Here is a 25,651-nt window from a genome sequence, read left to right on the forward strand (position 1 = left end):
TGTGCTGGACTTACTGATATCTCCAACTGGATGCTGACTAATAAGCTTAAGCTGAACGGCGATAAAACAGAGCTTCTCCTGTTTGGGCCGGATTCCGCTCTCTGGGGCCCACAACATTGGCCTCAGCAAATGGGACCTTTACCGGTCCCAGTAACGTCAGCACGCAATCTGGGGGTCCTCTTTGATAATCAGTTATCCATGAGACAACATGTGGTCAAGGTCTCGGCCACCTGTACCACCATCATCAGGTGGCTGAGGAAGATCACATGGATGCTGCCTCCAGACACCCAGAAGTCAGTGGTCCAGGCCCTAGTGACATCGCGGCTGGACTACGGCAACGTACTTCTTCTGGGTGCCTGTAAGGAGGTTACCAGGAAGCTCCAAGTAGTTCAGAACATGGCTGCCCGTCTACTCTGTAATCTCCCGAGAACAACCTCAGTCTCTTCTTCCCTGCGTAGCCTTCACTGGTTGCGCATAGAATCTAGGACCAAATTTAAAGCACTTTGCTTTATGCACCGCATCAAAGCTGGAAAAGCCCCCCACTATCTCTCCACCTTAGTCCAGCAATACTGTCCCTCTCGCACCCTTAGGTCTTCCACTCATTGCAGATTCTCTGTTCCCCGCTTCAAGCGTGCCAGAGTCGGCGGACGTTCGTTCTCCCACCTGGCACCTGCGCTCTGGAACTCACTTCCCATCCCTCTGCGGTCTGAAACATCTTACATCAAATTCCGCAAAGGTGTGAAAACCTGGTTATTTTCTCTGTAACCGATTCCTTATCTTCCGTTGTCCTCTCTCACTTCTGTTCTCTTAGCGCCGGGAAACCTACGGGTAGCTGTGCGCTCTACAAAATCAGATATAATAATAATAATAATAATAATGCTAAAGGGGCACTTCTGTACTGTTTCATTTTTCGATCCACGTAAAGGAAAACGATTTCAAAATCAGGAATAGCAAGATGGATTGTCAAATGTAACCAAATTTGTTATGCTGAAACAAATTTAACATTAGGAACTATGCCAAGGGCTCATTCTACAAGGAAAATGAGATTAACCATGGCCTTTTTAAGGAATATCCCTCTCAATGACATTTGCAAAGCAGCAACATGGGTGACCCCACACACATTTACAAAACACTATTGTGTGGCTGTTCAAGCAAGACGACAAGCTCTAGTTGAATAAACATTCCTTCAAGCGTTACTTCAAACAAACGCACCATCTAATATCTAAAGTCACTGCGAGAGGAGTACTGCTTTACAGTCTATCCGTAGCATGTGTATCTGCAGCCAACACATGCTACAAATGGAGTAGGTTACTTAACCTGTAAGCATCTATTTGTAGTGTGTAGTGCTGCAGATTCGCATGCACCCTCCGCCTCCCCAGCTGATATATGATGGTGAGGAAAATACATACAAATACAACAAACACTAACTTAGCAGACTATATCCTCACTCCGTATACGGCAAGGGGAAAAACATTATCTGGAGCCATTGAGCATGCGCAATGGCTTGTCGGGGAGGAGAGACGACACACAACACCATTCATACAACTTAGTTGAGGAAAAACAACTTGCAGAGTCCGGGCCCAACACTAGAGGGCAGGAGTATGCATACGATGTGCATCTGCAGCACTACATGCTACAAATAGATGCTTACAGTATAAGTAACATACGGCCACATGCATCATTGTTGGTATTTGCGATTCCTAAATTGCTAAAATTAAGTAATCGCAATTTAGAAATCGCAAATACCTATGCATTAAAAATTCACATTTTTATTTGCGATTCCTTATTTTTCCTTATTTGCGATTCCCAATTTTGCGAATCGCAAATAAGGAATCCCTTTACATTGATTCCTATCGGCCTAGAGGCCCATAGGAATCAATTGGAAGGCATTCTCATTTTGCGATTCGCAATTAAGGAATTGCAAAATGAGAATGCAATTCCAAAGGAACCTCCCTGCACCCCTGAAATGTACCTGAAAGTGCTTTTTTCACACACACATGCCCAAAGGGCATGTGTGTGTTTAAAATGAAACTTTCGAAAATGCACTTTAGTGCATTTTTGAAACTTTTCTAAAATTACCATGAAGGTGAACTTCATGGTAATTTACCACTTCTAATTTGCGAATTCGCAATTTTAAAAAAATCATGCATTGCATTTAAGAAATCGCAAAAATGCGATTTCTTAAATGCAATTGCAATTTCAGAAATCGCAAAAAAATTGCGATTTTCTTAAATTGCGAAAATAGCAAAAAGCTTCATGCATCCCAAAAACGGGATTTGCATTCGCAAACGGACGAATTTTGCGATTCGCACCGTTTGCGAATGCAAAAACCCTTGATGCATGTGGGCAAAACTCCCTTCTTTTGATCCTTTTCTCTGTGTTGGAGCTTTTACCCTGCCTTTGCTACTGCTAAATCTCCTGCAGAGATTCCTGGAATCACCCAATCTAATGCACCAATTCTAGCCCTTTAGAGCAGATGTAACCTGTTGTGATGCTGGCAGTTTAGGCTTTAGCTGGTTTTTGCATGGACTTCTGCTTCAGGTGTACCGTTGGGTATAAAGTTTGTTGTAAGAAGAAGGAGTCATTTACAACAATGATTCTGGGGTCTTTTGCAGCTTTGAGAGAGTTGGCTTTGGCATTGGATGTTAATTTTCTATGCCTGAGTCATCTTATCAATGGCCTTGGAGAACTCTTATTTGGCTTTGATTCTGATCCAATATATATGCCAAGTCAGTCTTGGGAGAGCGACAATGATTGTGACAGTAAAGCTAATAATTTGCTTTCACCAATAGATTCTGACCAGGAACTCATGGTAAACTTGGAAAAAGCTAGTGGTCTGAAGGGCTTGTTTTGGCTGGGCAGGTCTAGTTTTTTGGGCTTATTATGAAACTTGCAAAGAGGTTGACTATTAATGTGCCTTTTGTAGAACCAAAGATATCTGATATATTGGCTCGATTAGCAGTCTTCAAAGGAGGTGCTACCATTATTCATACACACCTTAATCAAAGGATTTATTCTTGAAATAATATGCAGTTAAATGCGCGCAGTGTCAATGGTGATGGTTTGCAAGTAGAGAGCCACCTCAGTTCAAGCACTGGATTCATAGTTAAAATCAGGAATGATTCCTTTTATGCCACCGACTAGGGTCCAAAATCTAGGCATTTTGTGATAGGTGTTTGCAGGGTGGCGTTACATTTTTTGTATGTTGTATGCCTTCTTCCAAGATGCAATCACTCTTTGAGAGTTGTCACCTTTAGCTGAGTAAATTACTCCTTCCCCATGGCGGTGGGACTTTTTGCCAAATTTATGATCGGCCGAAAAAATCTGAAACTGGATTTTCTTTTCTGGAAATAAAAAATGTAATGCTCCCTCCTCGACCAAGGTCACACAGCAGCCCTCATCCTCCTAAACCTCTCATCAGCCTTCGACACCGTCTTCCACAGCAAACTAGCCACCAGACTCCACAACGCGGGCATCCAGGGAACTGCCTTAGACTAGATTTGATCTTTCCTTTCAGGCAGAATGCAAAGAATAAGACTACCCCCCTTGCTCTCTGAACCTACAGAGATCAGATTTGGAGTGCCTCAAGGATCCTCCCTCAGCCACAAGCTCTTCAAGGTCTGCATGGCCCCCATCGCAATCATTGTCAGAAAACATGGACTCAACATAGTCTGGTACGCTAACGACATCCAGCTCATCCTCTCCCTCACCAAGGAACCCAACATCACCTGGCACAGTTTCAAAGAAGGGATGAAGGAATTCAGAACCCGGATGAGCAGCAGCTGCCTGAAGCTCCACTCGGAGAAAACAGAAGTCCCCATCCACGCTCCACCCCCTCCATATGGGACAACACCTGGTGGCCCTTCACCCTCGGAAACCCACCCACCCATACAGATCACACTGACAACCGCGGCATCATTGAGAAGTGTGGCTCACTGGTAAGAGGAGGCAGACCTGGAAGCAGAGGTCAGCCCGGGACCAGGGTTCAATTCCCGGCTCGGCGGGGTCTTGAGTCCTAAAATGTCCATGGACTCGACAATTCTCGCTCCAGTGCTTACTCGATTCATGGGTTCATACTCTGCGACTCTGGGCAATAGCTTGCTTAATCTCCACAACGGCCCCTCGCGGCGGGATGCCTGGATTTCACTTTGCAGATACCCTGCCGGGGTTATCTCACAGGGGAATACCAGGATGGGTTCCCTAAGCAAGCGCTTAGAAACCGCTCGGTGATTTGCGCTATGTAAATTCCTGTACATTTACACATCATACTCGACTCTTCGATCACCATGAACCGCCAGATCAACAATGTGTCCTCCACACGCTTCAACACCCTCCGCATACTTTGCAAGACCTTCAAATGGATCACCCCTGACTCCAGAAGATCGTCACCAGCAGACTAGAATACGGAAATATTTTTTACGCCGGAATCAACAAAACCCTCCTCAGCAAATTCCAGACAGTACAGAACGCTACAGCCAGACTCTTGCTCAACATCCCAAAACATGACCACATCACCTAACACCTCCGCAACCTCCACTAGCTCGCCGCAGAAAAAAGAATAACCTTCAAACTGCCAAACCTATGGTACGCTCACATTTAAATCGGGTGGGTGGACCAATGTGTTGGGGGTAAGAATATTCTGTTCCAATGGAGTATCCTTACTGCCAGCATGTAAATCAGGCCCTAAGTATCTGTAATATCAGCAACATCCTGAATCAGGTGTCTTCATTTTTTTTTTTTTTTTTTGCAAAACTTATTTATTCATTTCTGGGATAATCACACAATCAACCTGCATGTACTTGTAGAGTACAACATCATTGATAAGCATGGAAGATAAAAGGAGCAATAGAAACACATATTACAGGCACAACAATGAAAGTACACCCGAAGCAGTGCAAGAACCATCATAAATAACAGCTGTAGACGGGGTATGAGTGTGAGAACAGTAGGAATCTGCAGGGGATGAACATGAGAAGGGTGAATGGGGGGGAGAGGAAGGTGGAATGATTCTAGACTGGGTAGGGTCCATGCGGGTGATAGTGATGAGAGATAAGGCAGGGTTGCATCCCAAGTGGGGCATGAAAGATCACCAAGAACTGCAAGAATAGAGATGGGGGGGATATCCCTCTAGTGTCGTAGAGAAGGGGTGAAATATGCATTGTGTCACGATGGGACAGTTTCATATATCATCAAAAAGCACTCCACACTACATTGAAAGTATTTAATTTGTCATTCAATTTGGATGTGGTTTAATCATGGCTAGCCACTGGATTAAGTTCCATCCACCACTCATTGCATGTGGATGTGGTAGGCCTCCTCCAGTGTTGAAGAATGAATAGTTTAGCCACGGCAATGGAAGTTGCTATCAGTCGGTGCTTATGAGTCGACAAGACTGGTAAACCAGAGATATCTTGTAGGAGGGCTAGGTGGGAGGTTGGGGTGATTAAAAAGGGTCAGCAAGGGAGATATGAGACTAGACTACTGCCCAATTGCCAGCTATCATCGGGCATGAACAAAGTATAAAATATAGGTTACAATGATCTGAATTGCAATTCCAGCAACGGTCATGGGGTTACAGTTTGACCTCATTGAGTTTCCATGGTGTCCACTACCAGTCATGGAGTTCCTTAAGGTAGAGGAACTTCTGTGAGTTTGAATTAGGTGTCTTAAGCATAGAGAAATCTGCTAGGTCACGGGTAGCAAAGAGACCATGGAATAAATCAATGTAGCTAAATAACTTTCATACACCACCATCTACAAATTGTTCCAGATATTGAGAAGACCGTGTCAGAGGTATGCTCCAAATGATACCGAGATTGATATGGGTCAAGAATTTGACGATTCTCCACATGATTTTGAAGCTGTTTTTTCACTAGTATCCCTGGCAATGTGCTCGCCACCCTGACATCCTTCTATAAGGCAAGGGTTACCAGGCTTGCATTGTTCAAATTGGCTTTATCTGCTGGGAACAGCGTTTGTTAATGTTCATACAACTAAACCTTTGGCAATGGATGCCTCAATAATAGCATAAATAGTTGCCACAAATAAGATATGAAACTGGGGCAACGTCCGACAATGGATGGATCTAAGAGCTCTGTGTGCTTCACAGTCTTCACCCCGACCATGGCTTTACAACTATCCTTATTTAAGTGCTGTGCTGTCACCTTTCAGTTCAGTTTTGCCTGTGTTCATTTATTTCTCCTCTTAATTCATATACCTGCTCCTTCCCCTTCGGTGATTATGTGCATGTTGCAAGGGGTAGGCATAAATACCCTTTAATTGAATTCTTCCACTTTCATGTTATCCTTTTGTGATATTGATGGTGTATGATTATATTGTACTCTATGGACTCAGAGTCTTCGTTGTATATTCCAGAAACCTCAAGATGCCAAATGGAGTGGCTAAGGCTCCCGTAACTTCAGCCCTGCGCTCATCTTTGAAGAAAGCTAGTCCGCAGCCATCTAAAGATAAGGAGCCCCATGCCACATTGACATCAGTCAGAACTGTACCTCCAAGGGACAGTGAGCCAAAGCGAAGAGGGCTTCAGGGAGTGACTCCACAACTCAGCAGGATCCAAACCAACTCTCCTCCCCGGTGGTCAAACAGTATCACGGATAGTGAGAATGAACAGGATGCAGCTATCGGTGAGTAGAAAGCATCATGGGAAGGAAAAGTGCTTCAGGGTATAACCATGGGAGAGAACATAAATAACTGTTATAGGTCATTTAAAGGTTTTATATCAGTATATAGCTTACATGGCTCTAAAACCCACATTGAAGGTTCCACAATGATGTGATTAAGTTCACTCTTTAGAAAGTTACTTTGAACTTTGCATTCTGATGCCAGTCATGGAATTGTTACATTGATTGGTGTTAATTGAGGTTGTATCACTATTACTCGTTTTTTTACATTTCATACTCAACACTATGGGAAAAATTGTAGAAATGGGCTATAGATCTATTTGGCTTGAGAGGTCATTGTCTATTCCCTACTGTTGCTTTTTTGGTACTTTATAATGATGAATTGTAAAATATAAAACATTTTATTATTGCTACTTGTCTTTTGTATAGTGTTCCACTACCACTGGTGTGGTCCCACAGTGCTGTACTCTTGTCTGATGAGTTGCAGAGTAAACATGCTTGTCCAGTTGGTTGCTTGAAGGGCACGCCTGCCTTTACGTGGCTTGGTTGCAAGCCAGGTCTGCATCCATGATTGCAGGAGTGTGTGAGTGAAGTATGACCCGTAGAGTATTAGGTGCATGATGATCTGAATGGAGCAGTAGCTTGTTGAGTGGGGCAACACGTAAGCATAAAGATATAAAGAAGATTGTGAAGGATGTATGTTAGCTCAATTATACTGCAAACATGGCTTGCAAGGAGACATGCATAAATTGGTCAGAAATGTTTGTAGGAATGCTCATTGCACACACTAAATGCTAGGACATATCCATAAGTATCGCATGTACATAACAATTTAGATGCACAAAGTATTCCAAATGAAGTCATTGGTTTCATATTTAATACTGGTTTGTTGTATTGAGAGAGAGTAATTCCAAATGGATGATGGGTTCATAGTAACTATCTTTATTTAAGTGTCTTGGTGTCGCCTTTCTGGTCTGTGTTAAGCTCTTTCTCCTCTTAAGTGTTGTGTATTTCAGAAACCTTAGGATGCTAAATGGAGTGGCTAAGGAAGTCAGTCGGCTTAAATGTAACCCTGTGCAGCTGCGTACAATAAGGGCCTTGGTCTGTTTCTGTACATCAAAGCATCTGGGTACCCGGGGGCCTGATTCACAATGCTATTTACTGCTGTAAAACTATGTTTACCACATAAAATGGCTCCATTTAAGCCTGTCAGGGATGCAAACATGATTATTCATTAGTAAATCTTACACAAATGATGAGGGGTGGCAGGCCCAAGGTATTGTTTACCATGCACATTTGGGAACTTCCACATGTGAGTTTGAGAAAATTTCTGACTTCCTCTCCAAACCTTTCCCAGTCTAGGATGGTTGTAGATTTACTTCAGCTGAGAGCTTCAGAAACTACTCTTTCACTGTAGGAAATAGAACAGAACCCTACCAAACTTGTGGAAGTGTAGAGGAAGAGGTTTTTTTCATGATGAATATGTTTTCTCCATGAAGAAATAAAAGAAAAAGAAAGCTGTATATGCACAGCATTTGGGAAATAGCAGATGTCATATGACATTCCCAATAGTGTCCCTGGAAACCTCCAACTGGCACCGTTTTCCAGGCTTACTACTGGTCATGTGTATGAATATCGATCTGTTATAGGTATTGCGATTAAGAACCAGCAGGCCTTGTGCCATATGTTATGCCCTTAATTTAATTCTATTGTGTTTCAACCAGTGGGTGAAATAAGTGCATTCAAGGTATTGCTTCATGGTACATGGCCGTAATACCTTAGGATGCCTTCACTCTGTGATTCTCTACATTCAATTGTTTTATGAGTGATCAGTGTCCTTTATCCCATTCATCACAATTAAATACAATTCTTTTGTCTTTGCATGTTGGCATTTTCCCTTACACCAGTAAAAAATCTGCAGTTATCCAGACAGCCAGCGCATGGTAAGCCCCGTCTGGTGCACAAGCCTGGAGCTTTTCCAGGACGAAGAGGATGAGTAGGAATCAAGAAGTAAGGTTGGTTGTCTGATGTCACAGTTATTGCGCGATTTGCCTTTGTGGTAGTCCTTAAATTATACATAATTAATGTCTAACTCCACCACAGTGAAACTGACTGTTTTGAAAACCGCAGAGACAGACCAGATTAAAGCTTTCACAACATGCCTAAAGACTAGAAGCCCCTTTGAACTGTAAGAGCAAATTCCAAGGCAGTGACCATGACCCCATAATGCCAGACTGCTATTACAAGTTCCTACTGTCGTAGGCTCAACCAAAACTCGAGTCCTCAACATACCAGAAAGTTAAAAGGACACTCCAACTGCAGGAGAGTTGGAAGTAAAATACGTATAATTTAAGGGCTACCTCACAGGCAAATCACTCAATCACTACAACATCTGATGATTAACCTTTCTACTGGGTTCCTCTCTTCCTCCAAGGCTGAAAACATTGAATAAAGGACACTGGTAGATGACCAAGCCAAAAAACTATTGAATGTAAAGAATCATAGGGTGAAGGCATTCTGATATATTATGTATCTATTATTGATGCCTGTGTATATGTTATTGTTGCCTGGTTAGTCACTGTCAGCCTGTAGACTCTCATAAAAGGCAGAAGATGGTTGATTGCAGCTGCATCCAAATCTATTTGGTGATCCATGTGTTCAAAAAGTTGGCGTAAGGATAAGCTTGCTGTGTTCAATTACAGTGTAGTTACCTTTGTGAAATGAATGCCTTGATTAGATAGTGTTCAGATAGAGGTCAAAGAGAATGTTTACAATCAGGATTGCAGTCTACCTGCGTTTGTGTATTCCATCCCACAATTATGTGGTTGAACTGGTTCTGTGAATCCAATGGAAGGGGGTACATAGGCTTAGCTTCATGATGACGTTGGTCAGTGCCGATGTTTGTAACCAAGAAATACCATACATAAACTGTTGATGCGTTTCTGTGGGGTGCTGATGTTTGGAATGAGAATTCATGGTCAGAAGGCTATCGGGGGTAGGTAACTCTTGCATCTGATACCCCCTTCTGATGAATGAATGAATGACTATTCATTTGTATAGCGCATGGTTACCCGGAGGCATCCCAGCGCTTCAGTGGTCCAATTCATCCCCGATGAATTAGGGAAATAGGAAGGCTTTCAGCATATTCCTAAACCCAAGATGGTTGTCCTCCATCCGAATAGGGTCGGGCAGGTTGTTCCAAAGTTTTGCTGACTGAACAGCAAAACGCCTGCCACCCATATGGCTTCTCCTTATTCTTGGAACTGCCAGAAAGTTCTTATTGCTGGATCTAAGCGTCCTATTCGTTTGATAAGGACGAAACAAAGGTTGAATAAGATCAGGTCCTGTAGTGGTTAGGGCTTTGAGGACAATGGTCATAGCCTTAAATTCAATCCTTTGTTGTTCCGGCAGCCAATGTAGTTGCCGGAGCGCTGGTTTGGCTGAGGTTCTACGTGATATCTGTAGAAGCATCCGGGCTGCACAGTTCTGTACAGTCTGTAGGACCCTAAGTGTCCCTAGTGGAGCCCCTAGATATACTGCGTTAGAGTAGTCAAGGCGCGTTAAAATCAGGGCCTGGACTAATATCCGCCTTGCTTCAAACGGGAGCAGCCCAATGATTTTTCTGAGTGATCTCATCATAGCTGCTTCCTTCTGGGCTTGCACCAAAAAATTAAGCGCTGGGTCCAGCCACACCCCCAGACTTTTAATTTTCTCTTTGGGGGGGGGGGGGGGGGGGGGGGAATGGCCCAGAGTATTAGGCCACCAGCCGTCCACCGAGGAGGGGGCATCATGCCCTAGCATCATGATCTCCGTCTTTGCTCTGTTAAGTTTCAGGAACGAATCATCCATCCACTCACGGACTCTGCTAAGGCAGGAAGAAAGTTTGTCATAGGTCGGCATCTGCCCAGAAAGAGTGATGATGAGCTGAGTATCATCAGCGTAAGTCACTAGTTGCACCCCCCAAGGTAGCACCACCTCAGCCAATGGCCTCGTATATATATATTAAATAAGGTCGGGCTGAGGGATGAACCCTGGGGAACGCCACAGTGTAGATGCATAGGAGGGGAAGAGATGTCATCCTCAAATACCGAGAAAGTCCGCTCGGAGAGGAAGGATTGTAGCCATCTCAGTGCGGTCCCAGTGACACCTACATTATTCATCCTTTGAATCAGAATAGAATGATTAACGGTGTCAAAGGCCGCACTGAGATCTAATAACAATATGGCTGCACAAGTACCTCCATCAACAATCTTCCTTGCTTCCTCAATTACTGCAATAAGAGCCGTTTCAGTGCCTTGTTTGCACCTGAATCCGGTCTGGGTTGGATGTAATAAGATGTTGTTTTCTATATGGCTGGATATCAGGGAGTTTACATATTTTTCAGTAAGCTTACTGATCGTGGCAGCAAGGAGATAGGGCGATAGTTGGCCCAGTCATCAGGGTTGAGATTGAGCTTCTTCAGTAACGCCTTTACTCTTGCCTGTTTCCAGTGGAGAGGGACTACCCCAGCTGACAGGGAGGTATTAATCACCTCCCGGATCACCGGAGCCACAGTGTCTGAGACCAGATTGAGAACGGTGAGAGGTGCTACATCAGCCGGTGAACCTGATTTCAAGTTGCCCAAAAGCGACTGAACCTTCAGGCAGTCAAGAGGGGGGAGTGTCTCAAGGAGGGTCAGATCTGGACCAGGAGACAGAGATAGTGCCACCGGGGAACCCCAGAATGTTGAATAGATATCTGCTATCTTTGACGTAAAGAAGTTTGCTAACTCCCTACAGCGTGTGTGAGCAAGACGAGGGTCAGTACTGGGGGCAGGAGGGGTAACTAAATACTTAAATATTTTGAAGATTTCCCTGGAGGAGCTGGAGGCATAAGTAATTCTTTCTTAATAGTAATTGGACTGGGTAATTTTTATAGCCTTTTTATAATTATGTAGCGCAGTCCTGTAGGTATATTTACTGGCTTCAAGATAATATTTCCTCCACAGCCTCTCTTTCTGCTTGCAAAGCTGTTTAAGGGTTCTGAGCTCTGGAGTATACCAGGCTTTTTTATTCGCCCCAGTACGATGGGAGAGTTCAACCTTAGGTAGGACCACGTCCAATGATTCCTCTAGCCAATGATTATAGCGATCATTTGCTTCTGAGGGGTCATTACTTGATTCAGGTAGAGTTTCTAAAAGGTTGAGAATCCATTTCTCCTTTGCTAATTTGGACCATGCTCGACAAGTTTTTTTTGAAAAACTAGCCTGGCCTGTCTGTTCCTGGCGAGTAAGGGAAAAGAACAGGAGGGTATGGTCAGACCAAGGAATTAAGGTGGATTTTATGAGCTCGAGCGTGCTTAAGTTAGTGTAACAGTGATCCAGCGTATGTCCTGCTTTGTGTGTAGGACCTTTGATAATTTTTTTAAGTTGGACCGTGTCTAACGCAGTCAACAAACTCTGACATACCGGAGTGTTGGATTTATCTAGCTGGATGTTAAAGTCTCCTAATACTGTGAAATTAGGAGCATTACAGACAAATTAATAACAGAACTTAAGAGCTCTTCACAAAATTGTCTGATCGCTCCCGGAGGCCTTTATACCAAAAGCCCCGAAAGCGAGCATATTGGAGAAAGAGTAACTGAGAACATCATACACTCCGCCCCAGCGATAATGACCTTCTCTACTCTACAGCCTATGGATTTTTTATGCACTATGGCGATCCCTCCTCCTCGTCCGTCCATCCGATCTTGCCTCGAAATTGCATAATTCGAGGGGAGGGCCCGGACAATATCGGGGTCGGAGCCGTCGTTAGTCCATGTTTCTGTAAGGAAAAGAACCTCAATGTCCAGTTCCTCCAATAGCAAGGAAATCTCTAGGGCATGCTTAGGTAGGGAACGACAGTTGAGCAAAGCCAGTGAAAAAGGGTGTACCTCCGGGACTTTTATATACGGGGTAAGATAATATTGACACCCCGTGCAGGACTTATGATCCCTATGAGTAGCAAACAGGGTACAGTTCACTCCGGTCCTACCTCTTAGTTGCAGGAGTTGATTCCTGTTATATGATATCAGGGGTTTATCAGCAAGCAAAGGAGCAGGGAGGCTGGCCCCTGGGCCCGCGCGCCGCTGGCGCGCCCGCTGCGCAGACGGGATCCACCGTCCATTTTATGGGGGATAACAGGGCGGGAAGGCGGCCCGACAGCTGGTGCGGTGAGCTAAATTCCCTCACCAAAGATGACGTCTCTCCCTGTCTTCACTGCAACAGAACCTCAGTCGTTCTGGGGCGGGGACCAGGGTTCAAGCCCTGCGAGTGCCAAATAGGTTCCTTAATATTAAAAACAACGTAGTTTTACACAGTAAAAACAGCTAAGGAATGGTAATTTTTTAGAAAATTATGGAGCGCCTAACCCCCGGCTTTCCGTCTCAGGGGAGAAGAATAAAACGCACTGATCTGTGCTGCCGCGCCGAGCGCGGTTTAAATACCAAGGGCGGGAAGGCGACCCGACAGCTGGTGCGGTGAGCTAAATTCCCTCACCAAAGATGGCGTCTCTCCCTGTCTTCACCGCAATAGAACCTCAGTCGTTCTGGGCGGGGACCAGGGTTCAAGCCCTGCAAGTGCCAAATAGGTTCCTTAATATTAAAAACAACGTAGTTTTACACAGTAAAAACAGCTAAGGAATGGTAATTTTTTAGAAAATTATGGAGCGCCTAACCCTTGTCTTTCCGCCTCAGGGGAGAAGAATAAAACGCACTGATCCATGTTCCAAGCGAGACCAGAAAGAAGGCCAGCCAGCTCTGGTTATGCCCTAATAAATTGCCTGGTACCTAGAATCATACAACCTCAGATGGGTTGTGTACGATTAATGTATATGGATAACGACCAGTGTTTTTATTAGTTCGGTTATCATTGAATAACTTGACAGATCCTGGAAGACCTGCATGCAATCCAGATTTGTGAGCCATGTGGAGTCATATGATTGCTCAGAGGCTCAAGAATAAATTCAAACAGATCCTCTTGGGTTCCTATATGAAGGCTGGATGTGGCTAATAGATAAGGCCAATATTTGGCAAGTTCAAGTTCCGATGAAGTAAAGCAGGCAGTCTTGGGATATGATGGTGTATATGGACAGATGAGGCATACTAGATGGTTGGGTGGGAGATTGATCATTCCATTTCTGAATATCACCAGCCTGAAAAATCTGGTGTATTGTTAGACAGGGTTATGACTGCTTGAACTGTCCAGCCAAGCTGTCTGGATTATAATCCACTGAGATGGCTGTGTTGGATGGCAAATCAGGACAAAAGTCAATGTGGTCTAATATGTTCATAGGATGTGTGGCTGTAGATACGCATGCTCTGCATACTCCTGCTGTGTAGTGATGGCCGACACTGTAAGTTGTTTTTTTCTAAGAAATCTTTTCAACGTACGATGTATCCTGTGACTCCTCCCTTAGTTGACAATGTACTTGTGCACCAACTCCAGTGATAGATTATTCTTCCCTGCCATCAAGTCTGTATATGTACCAATGGTGCTCCCGCATTCATCACATTCACATTCGTGCTTCAGGTCCTCATGGTTGGCCCCCAACTTCTTTCTCTGAGAAAGACAATTAAGGTATCAATTCCGATATTTTTCCTCTACCCACCAGACTTTGGAAACTGTTGTGCATCTTTGGTGCATGTCCTCGATCTACTGTCTTCCACAACAGAGAATGCCCATGTCAGGCAGTTGATGGAACGGATCCCAATTCGGAAATTTTCTTGTTGCCACCCTAAATACCCCTGGGCTGACCTCCGAAGCCTCTGCAACGTTTGCCTCTCCCAGAGCATAACGATGCAGAGTAGGCTTCCTGTCTTGCATTTTGGTGCAAAAAAAACCTTCGCTACTGCTGAGACAGATGCTCGGCCCATATTAGAATGCAGAGGCAAGCTGCAGAAGAGTTCCCCAATATCTTTGGGGAAGCAGCTCCACTTGTCTCCAAGGTGGAAGATCTTGAATCGTCCAGTATTCCCACTCATCAACCCAGCCCAGAGGTAATCAATTCCAGTGCATCCAACGCCAAACAGGACAAAGATTTAGAGGCCCTATCTACTACGGCAGGTTTGAGGAAGACCACCAAAACCACACCAGGGATAGAGAGTATGGCCGAGGCCCAAACACATTGCAAGTCTCACAAGAGACCACATTCTGAGCTCTAAAGGGAGCCATACTTTTAGCCCTGTTCATAAGAAAAGACTGCCCTCAGGCCCTTCACGCCTCAGTAATAGTCTGTCACCACTCTTGGCTTTAAGCCAGAAGACCAGTAGCATCTTATCAACCTGGTAATCGATGGAGAACATCTTTTCGGATGGCAGGTTGATGGGATGCTGAAAAAAATAAAAATGGACATGGTAATTGAGAATTCATTGGGTGCCCTACAGGCTCCTTCCACTAGAGTGTCCTTTCTGAAGCAGCACTACTGGGGGATCCAAAACCGCCTTTCCTGAGCAGCCCCAATCTTATTAGCGGCAGAAGTGCTGGTAGATGCACTTAAGAGGGATAGGGGATACACACGAATGTCATTCAGGCACAATAATTCCACCAAGGACAGGGTTAGTCCCACTGACCACACATTACCCGTTGAGGGATACTGCAAGATTTCCTTCCACAGTGGGAGGAAATCACCGTAGACAGATGGGTCATTGCAATTAGAGAATACAAGTATTACCTGGAACTCCTCTTAGCCCCACCAGACATCCCACCACGTCCACAAAGCCTAACTCCTGAGCACCTCCGCCTTCTTCACAAGGAGGTTCAGGTGCTCGAATGAGTCGTAGAGTTAGTGCCTCCAAAATTCCAGTGCACTTGGGTTTGCTCCCTATGCTTCCTCATTTCCAAAGACAGCTCACTCAGGCCAATCTTTCATCTCAGGCCCCTCAATAGGTATATCCTATCAGAACATGGCCATGCAGGATGCTATCCCCCTGCTGTGGCAAGGCAATTCATGTCCGCCCTACATCTGACGAATGCCTATTTCCACATCCCAATCTATCCATCTCGCAAGCGATCTCTTTGGTTCATGGTAAGGGCACAACGCTACCAATTCAAAGTGCTACCTGTTGCGGTTACCACAGCCCCACGAGTAAATACAAAATATCTAACAATCGTAGCTGCCCACATCAGAAGGGGAGACGTACATGTTTTCTCCATCTATATGATTGGCTGATCAAGAGCGCAACCAAGCAGCAGTGCCTAGCATACACTGAGGCTTACAGGCCTTGCCTCACAGCCATAGGTTTACAATAAATGTCATCAAGTCACACCTACAAATTCAGCCTTATTCAGACTTTTCTAGGGTAAATGCTGAATGCAGTCACCGGCAGCCCATATCCCAACCAACAGCGGGTGCTACGCTGTCAGCAGCATCGGTCTCTTTTTTAGCCAAATCGTCACATTCCACTCAGAACAATCATGCGCCTTTAGGCAATGATAGTCACATAAATTGGTCAACCCAATATACCCTTGTGGGCTGGGTATTGAAATGTATAACCGGTAAGGTGCCAACAAGGGATTTAATTCAGTCTGAGATATTACTAGTTTATCAAGTGTTACGGAGGTCTGGTCATGACATCATAAATTAATCAATGCAAAGTATTTGACTGTTGTGATCATGAAATAATTTCAAACGAACGGGTTTAAATCTTCTTTTTAGGTTTATATCAAAGCAGAAAAAAGTATGGGGTTCACATGAATGCTTAGGACAGACTTTGTTGTTGATAATATAGGAAATGGGATTACATACATTGATGACTGGTTAATGTTAATTGATAATAAGTACAATACCTGTCATTAATGTTTGTGAGAGTATTCATAAAAAAAAATGTAAATTGATACTTGTATAGCGCACTACTCACCCGCAAGGGTCTCAAGGCGCTTGTACGAATACCGCTGTGGAACCCATCCTGGCTTTCCCTGTGAGGCGTCCACTCCTGGGCACCCCCAGGGTGGGAGCCAGGCATCCTTAGCGCTGTGGGGGCCGTTGTGGAGATTAAGCAAGCTATTGCCCAGAGTTGCAGAGTGGGACTCCATGATTGGAATAGGCACCGAGGCGAGAATTATCAGGTCCGTGGAATTTTTGAGCCCAAGACCCGCCGAGGCGGGGAATTGAACCCTGGTCCCCGCCAGACCTCTGCATCAGGGTCTGCCGCTCTAACCATTGATCCACACTTCTCCACTCATGTGAACCCGTACTTTTTTCTACTTGGACATGAACCTAAAAAGAAGATTTGCACCCGTTTGTTTGAGTTTATCTCATGATCAAAACAGTCAAATACTTTGTATTGATTAGTTTATGATGTCATGACGAGACAGCCTTAACATTTGATAAACTAGTCATATCTCAGACTGCATTAAATCCCTTGTTGGTACATTACCTGTTATATGTTTAAGGAATGATGGCATCTTGCATTGCCATAGTTCCCCAAATCAGACTGCACATGTGCCCATTATTGGAGGGCCTCTCACCACAGTGGTCACAAACTGAGGATTAGCTACAAGATCTAGTGTTTGACCATCTCATTCAAGAACATGGCTAGTTCAGACTCCTGGACACCAGGCAACTCAACCTAGCAATTTGGAATCTGAGGGCAAAGAATTTGGCTACTTAAGCCTCCCACCAGAGTGTATGGGGATTCCTAAGAAAGTTCTCAGACTCACTACTAGAGCTTGCTATGCAGCAAGGTGGAACCCGTTTATACACCACTGCATTTCTAACAACCCAGTCCCCTTATATCAGCGGTTCAAGATATTGTGTGTTATTTACCCCACCTACATAAATCAGGGTTAGCATACACTTCTGTACACCTACACATTGGGAATATTACCCCAAATATGCTCAAACGAGAACATTCACCTCTATTCAGCATTCCAGTCATTAAGGCATCTAAAAGTTTATTCCAACAAGAGTCCCACCTTGCCTCTCTTTAGAACCTTAATATAGTACTCCCAAGGTCCACGGGTCCGCTGCATTCCTGTCTCATGCAATTCCTATCCTTTAAAATAGATTTCCTCATAGCTATCACCATGCTATGACATAGAAGTTAGCCACAGGCCCTCACCATACAAGAATCCTTCATTCAGGTTCATGCGGATAGGGTTGTGTTTCAAACTGACCCTTGTTCCCAAAGTGATCTCTTCTTTTCAACCAAACAATTGAGCCACCAGGCTTGTTTCCTCACCCAGGCTCAGGAGTAGAAAGGGCACCTTCATTCACCGGATGTCAGAGGGGCTGTAATGTACTACATGTTCAGAACTAAATCTTTTTGTAAAATCCAACAGCTCTTTGTCGCATTTGCAAAACCACACAAAGTACACCCAATATCAAAAGCTGGCATAGCTACACGTAGTTAAATTTATCCAAAGGTCCATTTTAAAGCTAAAAGGTACTCCTTTCTTCCCCTATGCAACACACTACTGGGTTGAAGGGAGCTACAATGGCTTGTCCTAGGGAATATTCCCATAGATGGCATTTGTAAAGCAGTGCCATGGTCCATCCCACACATTTACTAAACTCCACTGTGTGGGTAGTCCTGCCTGTGAACGGATGGCTTCCGATCTTGTAATGAAATTGGCCACACAGTATTAAGAACTTTGTTTAAAATATCTTCACCATCCGCTGACTAGCCACCGCTTTGGGGGCAGCACTTCTTTACAATCTATGCAGAGCATGTGTATCTACAGCAACACAGGCAACAATTGAAATATGTTACTTACCCTGTAAGCATCTGATCATATTGTTTGTAGCTTGTTGTGTTGCAGATTCACATTTGCTCACCCTCCTCCCTGGAGTTGGCAGATGGTTGCACATGGCTCTAACATTAAAAGTTGTTACCATTATATAGAATTTGCATGCCCACCCTGTTACACACTTCTCTCCATTCTTAGGCTCATCCACTGTGCGAAAAACATTCCATCATTTGGGTAACCATCCCTCTATGCATTAGTGCTGTGGCTCAAAGTTGTGCTCAGAAGCTTGTGGCCGACACTATCAAAGGTCAGGGTGCCTTATACTAAGGTTGATTCCACCCCATGCATCTTTAATCCACCACCTGACACTCCCTGTCTGTTTACCTCATTCTTGTTGGTTCTTTTTCTTTCTCTTTCTTTTTTTGGATTTTTTTCTCAAGATTGAAGCCTGCTTAGAAAAAGTAAGTGCTGGTCCTCAAAAATGAGTGCCGGTGGACCCCACCTGCAACCAACTGCTCAAATTAAGCACTGCCTCCTACACAAAATGGATGTCTGCTGGGGGTTGTCAATCTTCATTTTAGCTTAGATAAGGGATGCCTTTAGGACGTCTAGAGATGGAAGTGAACGTGAGGGAAAAGTGGACGAACAAAGATCTTAACGATTTTTAATGCTACATTTTGCAATTTCATTGTTTATTTAAAGCCTAATTAAAATATTTTGAATAAAATACATTATTGAAAATTAAGTTTACTTATACGTTCTCCGAAGTTATTAGTTGGACTAGAGAAGCAGATTCTTGAAGCAAGAATATCTTTCTGAAGAATATTCAGCTGGAACTGTTTCTGGGCTTATGGTCAGCGTCACCCACGTAGTACACATGGTGTATTGAGTAGTTTTTATTGGTTAAAACTGAAGTGGTTTATTACATATTCTCATATAGCATTAGGTCCTGAATTAATGGGCAATTCTTCGCTCAAACTGAAGCATGTTGCATTTCTAAATAACAGAATTGTAAACTGTCCGAATTGCAGGTAGCTGTACTTATTATGTTGCAAAACCGCGTATTATAAAATGTGTTTTGCATTTATATTTTCTCAAATTGCTTTATTCAAATATCGTCTTTTGTTATATAAATGAGAGCCCCACTTTTCCCTCTACTTTGCTCTTTTTTAATCCCACCTTTATCTTCAACATAGTGCTACACTTCTTGTTACCTTTCTTCTTGGCACTGTTTGCACTTTCTCTTTGCTTTTTTTTCTTAACTTCCTTGCTTTTTCTTTCAGCTTTCTTTGCACCTTTGTGTTGTGTGGGAATGTGCTTATGCTGCAAATGCTACCATGCAGTGCAGCAGTGGCTTTCATTGCTCATTTCTATTTGTGGTTAAAATGGCATTTCGTACGATCTTAATTTGAATTTGTATGACGAATTTATTGTAATAATCCACGTATTACCACAATTTAATTTAATATGGCTTATCCTCAATCCTCTTCCTTGCAGCTCGAATGGACTCAGAGAATGAAGAACATAGTGATGCAGGCACCTTTCCAACAACCACCACCCCTCAGCAATCTCCTAGCATATCTGCTTCCCCTTCACTGTCCCCACCACGAACGAGGACACGGACACAGCCGGATCTTCTTGGATCACGCCTTGCTCGAGAGTAGGTTCCACTCAGTCTTATACTAAATTTTGGTTGAAAAGTATCACGTGTAGGATTGCAGGTCTGATATAAAGTGGTTGCCTAGATCTAGTGCAGTTTAATGCAGAGGGTACATGTCTCTTGAGCAGGCTACTTTCTCATGATCCATGTAGCTCTTTATGATTCTCCTGGGCCTCAGCAACCCTCAAGTCTTTTTGGTCGTATGATTGAAAATCACCAAGGCAAGGATATGGAGCAAACTCCCTTCCAATTTTGCGCTTGGCTGAACACCAGCTACTCCTGGAGCAGCCAGCACCACATCTGTAATTTGTGCTTTTTGCCAACCTATGATTTCTTCTGTGATACATTACACGCCTTTTGCTGCAAAAAGACCCTTGGGTTCCGGATGGTATGGCAGTGAGCTCACTTTAAGATGCAGAGGTAAGCTTCCCCAGAACACACAACATCTTCAGAGATGAAGACTTGCTCAGCTCCCAGGAGGAAGAGGCTGAGTCTTCCTGCATAATAGAATCTCAAGACGGTGAGAGTCCAGATACCATCTTCTTGGAAGCCTTTGGGGTAGAAGAGAAGGAGCAAGAGTTTGCCGTAAAACAGGCACCAGACAATACCAAGGTCTGAAGCCTAGACCAACTCGCTGCACCTTGTCCTCCTGAGTTGAGCAAAAAATACCATAATTCTTCACGTTTGGCCTGCATTTGAAAGATGTGCAGAGCTGTGTCTATTCCTCAATGCTGCCTCAATTTCTGGTATATATATATAGGAGTCAAGAGAGCTCAAAGTGTGTAGTAAAGTAATGGGCATATATTTACAAGACTGTGAAGAACTGATATCCAATAAACAGTTAGATACAACTTGGCCACATGCAAAATATTCATTTGAATTATATTTTCTAAAGTTGTAAGGAGAGTTTCCTTAAGGCTGTAAACAGGGGGAATGGGGAAGGGGAAATTGGTCCAGGTGCGGTAGGGGGGTAGCGTTGACGTTTCGATACGGCTTATCAGCAACCGAGGGACTTTAATACCTCAGCCATGCGGATCTTCCTCAGGACAGGGGGACAGGTGAAGTGACCCTCAACAATCTGTCAATGCTCTATTGGAGTCCAAAACCTGGTTACATCAATGCCCGTAAAGTGGCAAGGGCCAATGAAGGACAAATCCCGTTATTCAATAGATATAAACCTTGACGGTGGTGCCCAGACCATCCATGGAACGTAATATTCAGGCCCGTATGTGTGTCAAGAGTTGGCTGAATAAATCAGGCAAACCGGGACACAGCGTAATTTATATGACTGGAGACGATCTGATTGACGTCCTTACTCCATCATGGTAGCTGCTACTGCGATGGAGTGAGGACGTCGATCAGATCATCTCCACACATGCGGGCCTGAAAAGCAGGGGTGTCCCTTTGCTGATGTGTGTATTCAGGCTTCTACTCCCAGTAACCCATGCTAGGTATTAACTGCCAAATGATTGACATAATTTTATCTTCTTTTCCACCTCCGTATGTGACTACAAGGGTCCCCTTGAGTGCTCCATCCATGGTGCCAAAAGTCCCTTATTTTCGGGTAAGAATGTCTGAGTGGAGGACACATCTATGGACAGAGAATGATGTGATTTGCATTTCAACATAGTCTTTGTGTGTTTATTAAACCTGTTCATGTGAGATTTGTAGTGTACTTTTTGCACCTCTTTGCTGTGGCATGACAGAACAGGTGCATGGAGTGGCATGACTCATAGCATCTCTCTTCCTTTTAATGTTGTCACATATATATGTGCCTCACTTTGTTTTTATCCGTACAGGGCTACCTCCACCAAGAATTCGGTGAAGAACTGCTAGTATTTCAGCATGCGTTGCATGAAGGATGTCAAGTTTTATTGCAACATGGGAGATGCATTGTGAATAAGCGATTAACCAGATTATAGGTAGCTAGGTTCTAAAGAAAGCCTGGACCCTTGGATGATTTATAACCATTCCTTTAGCTGCCTTCCTAGAATTAAAATGTGGTGGCAGACTCACAGATTTTTTAACTTCTTCAAATGAATGCCACACACTCCATGCAATCGGGAGTCTATTTGTCACTATTGTATTTTCTGACGAATGAGGCTGCCCAATGATGACGCATTTTGCCATGGTTGGTGAGGTGAGGGGTTCGTCTTACAATTTTTTTTTTACATTTAGTGTACGTCATGTTCATAGGCACAAGAGATAAGGCTCTCCAATAATAGTATAATATTCTCAAATTCACCTATGTCATCCTGATTACTGTACGTATTTAATAGGTACTGTAATCCATCAATGTGTTAAGCTGGACAAGTTGTGCCACAAACACTGTTCCAAACATCTGGCTCATCAGCTTTCAAGCCACCATTTGGGTAGGAAATCCTTTACGGTCTGTTCTAAGCATGTGTATTTACAGCCACACTTGATACAAACTGAAAAGGATACTTACCCTTTAACCATGTGTTCGATGCATGTGGGCTGCTGAATTCATATCTGTGCATAGATCGCTGCCTAGTGTTGGGTCCGGATGATTGCACATTGTTGTCCTGGAAGAGTCTTTGAAGTATCACGAGATAGGTGGCTCCTCCTCCGGACTACAGTGCGCATGGGCATCCTCTCCATCCTCAGATTTCTTTTCCGCCATTGGGTTCGGATGGATTCGGATGTACTTTCGTTACTCGGAGTTCGGAATAGATTTATAACTTTCTAAAGGCCAAAAGGCCTTCAGGGTGTCGGTATTGTATCTTCGATCGGTACTAACAACTTATTCCTGTTCTTTCTACCCAGGACGTCGAATCGGACTGCGTGGCCTTCTCGACACCAGGGCCAATCGTCGATGGAACGAAGTCCTTTCAAGCGATGCCCCAACTGTAACTCTAAATACCCACACATTGATAAACACCCAGTCTGTAATAAGTGTTTATCTCCTGAACACAACGAAGCCGACTGCTTAGCTTGTGCTCAATTTAGGTCAAAAAAGACTCTTCGGGTTCGACGTGCGGCGAGACAGATGATGCAGAAGTCAGCGCCCAAGCCAGAGAACATCTTTGAAGACGACGAAGAGGTCGTCGAGCCTGAAGACTCCGATCAGCAGTCGGAGCAGGGGTCTGAACACGACTCCAACTACTGCGTCGATGACGAGGAAGACATCATCGAGGTAGGGGACGACGAACCAGGCATAGGAGCCGTCGAGGACGACTCCGGCGAGGACACTGGGCCGACCGTGAGTACGGAGCCCAATATATTCGCAGGTTCGGATCCAGAGGCTCAGGTCGAGGCATCGCCGGAAGGCCTTAGCCAAGATCAGGACGCAGATTCTATAGCCCCGCGGTTAAGCCCGGCTAAGAATATAATACAAGAGCCATTGGTGCGACTTTACCAAACTTTGGAAAAATCGAAACCGAAAGTGATGCCAATCAAACAGAAACCGAAACTGATCGACATCCCATTCTTCGGACCGAAAATGACGGATCCATCGAAGCCGACCAAACAAAAATAGGTCGTCGACCCGTCAAGGTCGCATGCAAAGGTTGGCGAGGGCAGAACCACTACTCCTATGTCCGTGATTAAGCTAAAGGCCGTCGAGCCGACGACATAGACGTCGATGCCTAGCAACGCAAAGAAAAGACTCGAAAGGACAACGGTTGGTGATCCCAAACTACGAGTCGAACAGCCAAAGCAAGTGATCATGAAGACACTTAAGCAAAAATCAAGACTTGAGCCGAAAAGCTCAGTCGAACCGAGGAAACAAAACATCGCTCCGAAGCAGCAAGCTCCGAAGTCGACACCTGGCCAAAGGATGGTTATCGAACAACCAAAAACAGTCGGATCGATTATCACGGCTCAAAAAAAGAGCATACAGTCCAGTAAAACGGTTCAACAACCAAAGTCTCTTGGACCGATAAAATTTGGACTTCCTCCGCACGTCAAGCCGAGGGTCGTCGAACAAGATAGCGGATTCGAAACAACCCAGCCAAAAAGGCCAAGATTGGGGGAAAGAGCTAAAGTACCTGAAGAACAGGATCCATCGCCTGAAGAACAGTCCAAACTGTATGTTGACCCCAATACTGGGAAGGTTACCCTATTAAAAATAAAAATCAGGCATGAAACTAACGTGAAGTCCTACAAGATACCTCTAAAGAGGAAAAGAGACACCCTAACATCTCCAGTCCTCTTTGAGGCTATCACACCATATGTGCAAGAGACTTATATGTACTCGCCCACACGCACAGATGACTATGGGGAGTATGAGGACAATGACCAGAATAATTATCCAACGGATAATGACCAGGACACACAAACTCAACCATGGACTGACCCTGCAGATCCTGGAGACAATTCCTGACAATACTGCATACCCTGTTAAAACATCGCCTACAGAGGACACAGCTGCCTTCAACGCACTGATAGAAAGGGCAGCATATAATCACCATGTGGAGATGCATGCAGATCCCATTCATGAAGACTTCCTCTTTGACACTTTCAGCACCTCTGAGAAAAACGTCAAAACATTGCCAATGCTAAAAGGGGTGCTTAAACATGCAGGGGACATATTTAAAGACACAACTAGGGCAAGGGTCATTAACCCTAGGATAGAGAGAAAATACAGGCCAGCCCCGGTTGACCCTACATACATTAAGGGACAACTGCCTTTGGACTCTTTAGTCGTCTCCAATGCACGTAAACGTGCTAAATGTAAATGTAAATGTACATGTATTTATATAGCGCAAATTACCCACATCGCAGGCATCTAAGCGCTTGCTTAGGGAACCCGTCCTGGTATTCCCCTGTGAGATGACCCCGGCAGGGTATCCACAAGGTGAAAGCCAGGCATCCCGCCGAGAGGGGCCGTTGTGGAGATTAAGCAAGCTATTGCCCAGAGTCGCAGAGTGTGAACCCGTGAGTCGAGTAGGCACCGGAGCGAGAATTATCGAGTCCGTGGAATTATTGAGCCCAAGCCCCGTCGATGCGGGGAATTGAACCCTGGTCCAGGGCCGATCTCAGCTTCCGGGTCTGCCACCTCTATCCCCTGAGCCACACTTCTCCACTAATTCTCAAACCTCTGGCGAAGCCCCACCTCCAGACAAAGAGTCCAAAATTCTGGAGGCCTCTGGCAAAAGGGTGGCTGCTCAAGCAGCTAACATTTGGCGAATTGCAAACACGCAGGCCCTGTTAGTCAGGTATGACAGGGCGCACTATGACACACTGGAGCAAATCTTCCAACATCTACCAGACCTTTATAAGGAACAGGCAGAATTCCTGATACAAGAGGGAAAGCTCATATCTAACGCATCCATCAAATGTGCCCTAGATGCAGCAGACACAGCAGCCAGGGTTATCAACACCAGTGTCATGCTCAGAAGGCATGCGTGGCTACGCATCTCTGGGTTTAAAAATGAAGTTCAAACCACTCTACTTAATCAACTTGTTAACCCTGACTACTTATTTGGTCCTGATGTAGACCCCATACTGCACAAAATGAAAAAGGACACCGAGACAGCCAAGTCTATGGGTGCCTTGCAGTCACAGCAATATAGAGGTGGTCCTTTTGTCGCTCCGGCAACAGAGGAGCTGTTAGAGGAACCTCAACACAGCAAACCTCTTACAATAAAGGCAACACGCAAAACACCTACAACAAAAACAGTA

The 25,651-nt window shown here is 44.4% G+C and overlaps 1 protein-coding gene across 6 annotated transcripts in view; it reads left to right on the plus strand.

Annotated features, from left to right (window-relative positions):
* The window catches only part of AKNA (AT-hook transcription factor), a 282,106-nt gene that overhangs the window by 189,343 nt on the left and 67,112 nt on the right, over window positions 1–25,651 (plus strand). For all 6 annotated transcript variants that reach the window (XM_086921106.1, XM_086921112.1, XM_086921108.1 and 3 more), the window contains exons 15-16: window positions 6,376–6,644; window positions 19,843–20,005. In XM_086921106.1, coding sequence (XP_086777232.1) covers window positions 6,376–6,644; window positions 19,843–20,005 — 432 coding nt within the window. The remainder of the gene's footprint in view (window positions 1–6,375; window positions 6,645–19,842; window positions 20,006–25,651) is intronic.

The sequence above is a fragment of the Lissotriton vulgaris genome, chromosome 5 (genome assembly GCF_964263255.1).
Source record: "Lissotriton vulgaris chromosome 5, aLisVul1.2, whole genome shotgun sequence".
NCBI lineage: Eukaryota > Metazoa > Chordata > Amphibia > Caudata > Salamandridae > Lissotriton > Lissotriton vulgaris.